At 39.7% G+C, this 4,428-nt stretch overlaps 2 protein-coding genes across 5 annotated transcripts in view; one reads left to right on the top strand and one right to left on the bottom strand.

Annotated features, from left to right (window-relative positions):
* Window positions 1-344: 344 nt before the first annotated feature.
* Window positions 345-3,595, top strand: LOC113202198 (GPI mannosyltransferase 3). Of its 4 annotated transcripts, none has more exons than XM_026416307.2 (10): window positions 345-646; window positions 1,089-1,212; window positions 1,302-1,419; window positions 1,490-1,718; window positions 1,879-2,020; window positions 2,106-2,387; window positions 2,466-2,570; window positions 2,660-2,875; window positions 2,949-3,087; window positions 3,164-3,595. In XM_026416307.2, the coding sequence occupies exons 2-10, from the start codon at window positions 1,091-1,093 to the stop codon at window positions 3,362-3,364; spliced, it is 1,554 nt and encodes a 517-aa protein (XP_026272092.1). In that variant the 5' UTR covers window positions 345-646; window positions 1,089-1,090; the 3' UTR covers window positions 3,365-3,595. The 4 variants fall into 4 exon arrangements, with proteins under 4 accessions (XP_026272092.1, XP_026272093.1, XP_026272094.1 ...); XM_026416308.2 differs by lacking the exon at window positions 345-646 and adding an exon at window positions 689-854; XM_026416309.2 differs by lacking the exon at window positions 345-646 and adding an exon at window positions 692-956.
* Window positions 3,596-3,688: 93 nt separating this feature from the next.
* Window positions 3,689-4,428, bottom strand: part of LOC127748703 (filamin-A-like) — a gene marked incomplete in the record, with an annotated part of 25,818 nt that continues 25,078 nt past the window's right edge. The window contains 1 exon segment of the mRNA XM_052267305.1: window positions 3,689-4,428.

Here is a 4,428-nt window from a genome sequence, read left to right as displayed (position 1 = left end):
GCACGAGTGCGAGCGGGCTTGCCTATCGCCCCTGTCCACGGCGCCTTACGGGCCGGGCGGGTAGGCAACCCGCCCGCACTCGTGCGTGCGGTACAGTCTAACTACAGAAGTGCGCGGGGTTAATCAGCCACCTGGTAATGAAGAGTAGGCCTACAACAAGCCACTAGTCACAATTTCTCAGGGTTTTTTTTTTTTACGGAAGCGCCTGAAGCCAGCCTTTGAGGAAATATTTCACCTCCCGCATACACCCGGGGCACGTCCCCCCACCCTCCTCTATTCCCGGGCCGGGACCCAAACCATTGGCTCCAAAAATAGGTCCTGGACCAACGGCTCAACCACTCCTGCCGCCACTCAACAGAGAGCGGTTACGCCCCGGCGCGCTACCCCGCTACGCCGCGCCACGTCTCTGAACACAACAAGGGCCAGACGAAGCCCTGCAAGAGCGTCACTGATGCTGGGTAGCGCCCTAGCCAGCCCTAGTAGCACACTGCCCTCGCAGGGCATACCTTCGTGGCTCTCCGGTGGCCCCCCAGCGCACTGGTTAATCGCATTGGCTTAAGCTGACTGAAGAAACTGGCACTAGTTTCAATTAGATCCATTAGATCTTCGAAATTCATCACCTCGGAAACGGGGGAAGCTCGCTCAGGTAACTGTTCCATGTTTTTTGGAGCTTTGAGGAGCTAAGCGACTCCGCCGGCAGGGTAATGACCTCTGCTTCTTTGCAAAGCCCGCCGGAGTTGGCAGTTTCACCAACAGCCACTAGTTTTGAATAGGGTAATTGGGGTGACGACAGTCGTCAGAGGACATAAACTTATGCAAGCAGTGCTCTCGCCAAGCTACCGATATCTTAAAAGGTACCTAACCTACCTTCCACGGCAGAGCGTTCTTCATAGTGTTATCTGAACCTTTCCATGAATGAAGTGTTATTTGGAACGTTTTCCTAAATGAAAAGAAAAGTACAGTCGTTTACGCCTTCAAAAGTGTACCTCCTTACTTTTCACACTTTTCCTCGAATTTGTTTCATTTTATTTCCATCCTTTTTCAAACTATTAAAGAATTTTACATTTCCCTCCCTCTTTTTATTACAGACATGGCAAAGGATTTCCCCTTGTTTGCTACACTGCGAATTCTTTCGGTGATAATTGTGCAAACTGCATACGTTCCCGATGAATATTGGCAAAGTTTAGAGGTTGCTCACAAATTATCGTTTGGGTATGTAATCAGTTGTTTACGTCATCTCTTTCCATAAATTTTGTTTTTCTGCATACTTTTGTCTACCATAAACCATTTTTCACTTGCAGTTATGGCTATCTAACGTGGGAATGGCAAGAGGGCATTCGAAGTTACGTGTATCCCCTTGTCCTTACAGGATTGTACAAGTTCCTGTCAATTCTGGGCTTGGACAACGTCAATATTCTTGTAAGTACTTTAGATAATCTGTATAATGCAATTTATTAAAACACAATATTAAACACATTTTTCGTATCAGGTCATCACTCCTCGCATCCTTCAAGCGCTTCTGACAGCATATGCAGATGTTTCCATTTTGGCTTGGATACGAAATCCTGCATATGGTCGTTCGCCTTGGGCTAAAATTACAATTGTAACTTCATGGTACTTATTCTATGTTGGCTCAAGAACTCTTTACAACACTATTGAGGCTGATCTCATTGGGATTGCATTGGCTCAATATCCCTGGCCAAATTCTAAAACTTCAGGTCAGGTTCCATTTGAATACATCATACTCTTTAATTATTTAATATTAATGCAATATGGAGTGTTCAGTTTTATAGTTGACTGGAAGTGGTTTTACTGTTTGAGTCTGCTTCAGTTACCACAATGGGTATTAATCAAATCTCCATCTTTTTGTCTATCTAGGAAGCAGCAAATACTTGGTATGGGGTGGTTTGGCTTGTATCATCAGGCCAACTGCTGCAGTTATATTACTGCCCCTCTTTGTTTACCAAATTGTCACCAGTGAAGAAAGATTGAGAGTTATCCTAAAAAGTGTCATCATTGGGTTAGGAATTTCTTTTTCCAATTTTTCACTGCTCTAAATTTTATAAATTTTTTGGAAATTTTTTAATATTTATTAATTGTTTCAGATCCTTTGCTGCTGCTTTAGTATATTCTGTGGACACATATGCCTCTGATAGGTCTACTTTCAGTCCTCTAAATTTCTTTACAGCAAATATTTTGCGAAATGTTGGTAGCTTTTACGGTGAACATCCAGGAGTGTGGTATTTAACGAATGGCATACCTATGCTGCTGGGCATTCAGATTTTACCATTTTTGTTTGAAATTTATAACATTGTGAGAGGTCCCAACCGGCAACCATATGATGTTCTCATGATGGTTGTATTTTGGTCCACAGTTTTCATTTTCAGGTACTGATTCTAGTCGAGCTTAAGCTTTATTTTGTTCATAAAATTTTCTTGCAGTTGAAATTATTTTTTGCTTCTCAGTTTCCAGCCCCACAAAGAAACAAGATTTCTCCTTCCTCTATTGCCCATTGCATTGTTTTGGTCTGCTGGTGGTTTGAGTCGATTTGAGAGAAGTTCAGTAAAACAGTAAGTTTTATTTATCATTTATAGAATCAATGAAGAATTCCAGATTTCATTTTTTTACTTTTGTGACTTATTTGTATTCTTTCTGTCAGAACTTGGGGAAGAGCTCAAACATTTGTGAACCAACTTTCTCGGTTTCTTCCTTGGATTCTTTTGATCTCAGCATCTATCCCTGCTTTGTATTTTGGCCTAGTACATCAGCGAGGTACATTAGATGTCATGCCTTGGCTTTCAAATCGTGCCAAAACATGCCCTGATCAAACAAGGATACTTTTCCTCATGCCTTGTCACTCAACACCATTGTACAGGTAATGTTTGGATGCAGTAAGTTTAAGCATGAGCTAATGGCACATATTTATTCTCTTCAATTTTTATTTCTAGCCATTTGCATGTCAATGTTCCCACACGTTTCCTCACATGTGTACCTGATTTACAAACTGTACCTGACCCTGGATATGTTGATGAAGCGGATTTATTTTATGCTGATCATGTGGCATGGCTTGCGAAAGAGTTCCCAGAGGTTTGTAAACTTAATAATTGTTACAATTGTACTCTAACACACACAATAGCAGTGCTCAAACCTCCTTTTATTGCAGACCAAACCAGACCTCTTGTATTCACACATTGTCCATTTTGATGTGTTGCAAACAAAGCTGGATCCATTTCTGAAATGGGGGAAATACTCAGAAGCTGCCTCCTTTTTCCACTCTCATTTTCCCTCAGAGAGAGTTGGCAGTAGAGTTGTCGTGCAGGAACGAGCAGCATCTTTGACAGGCTGCTCTATTGGAACAGCGTAGTGGTAAATATATTTTAAGACTGACAGATTTAAGGAATATTATGCATAATGGGACCATATGTTTGTTATTGTGAGTAAGTTTTGCCATTTGAACATGTTTTCTTGTTGTTTTTATTTTACTAATGACAAGTTAGATCTCCAGTAAGTTGTTAATGCTATGTTTGATGTGAACTTTAATTTATCTATTTTGGGATTGATTGTTTGGTATGAATAAATATCTTTTGTTTTAAAATTTTGCCTCAATTAAGTATTGTTTGGCGTGCTCCAATATTATCTGGACGTAATGAGAGAAATCGGTAGCCGGGTATGGTGACGGCACACATCGTTTCTCAGTCAGTCATTATATACAATTTTATTCAAAAATATTCTACAATATGCAAGCATCAGCCACAACACAAAAAATATAGATTTCAAGCAAATGTAAGCAAAGGGGTCAAATCTTTTATTTTAACCCATGACTCAGTATAAAGATTGAGACTTCAACATAAATAAATTATAACAGACAGGTTGTATAGTAATAAAGAAGATAACAATCATGTACACTTGCTATAAAGCTGATGAACACCTGACCAGATTATTTGATGTCGATAACAATATTGGAGGAAAAATCTCCTATATTTCTCCCATAAAACAATAAAACAACATAATATACACAACTTGGCACAATCAATATAGGGACTCCTAGGTTTACAGCACTGAAACCCTGTGAAAAGGAAGTGGATTAGAAGACAGCCGATGGCTTGTCTTTACCAAGCCATGAGAAGATTCATTGATTTAAATAACCAAATGCAAAAAGAAAAGAAAAACAAATGCAGCCAATATAAAATAATACAGGAGACAGTCTTAAATGCCAATTGTAGGGACCATATGATAGATAAAAAAAATTCTCACAAACTACCATGAAATGAAAATAAAGGCATACAGAAAGCATCTGTAATCTGTTTTTTTACTAAACACTCATTTGGCACAGACTGTCTCACACCACAAGAAAAAGTAAACATCCAACCATGGCACTTAATTTATCTTTCACACACATACACTCAAGTGAAAAATTCATTCAATAAA

Source organism: Frankliniella occidentalis, unplaced genomic scaffold, assembly GCF_000697945.3.
Source record: "Frankliniella occidentalis isolate FOCC.00 unplaced genomic scaffold, Focc_3.1 Scaffold4, whole genome shotgun sequence".
Lineage (NCBI taxonomy): Eukaryota > Metazoa > Arthropoda > Insecta > Thysanoptera > Thripidae > Frankliniella > Frankliniella occidentalis.
This window is presented reverse-complemented; position numbering and strand designations above follow the sequence as displayed.

Coding starts and splice junctions, on each gene's coding strand:
- LOC113202198 (XM_026416307.2), top strand. CDS start 1,091: ATGGCAAAGGATTTCCCCTTGTTTGCTACACTGCGAATTCTTTCGGTG. Junction 1,420..1,489: donor TGGACAACGTCAATATTCTT/GTAAGTACTTTA, acceptor TTTTCGTATCAG/GTCATCACTCCTCGCATCCT. Junction 1,719..1,878: donor GCCAAATTCTAAAACTTCAG/GTCAGGTTCCAT, acceptor TTGTCTATCTAG/GAAGCAGCAAATACTTGGTA.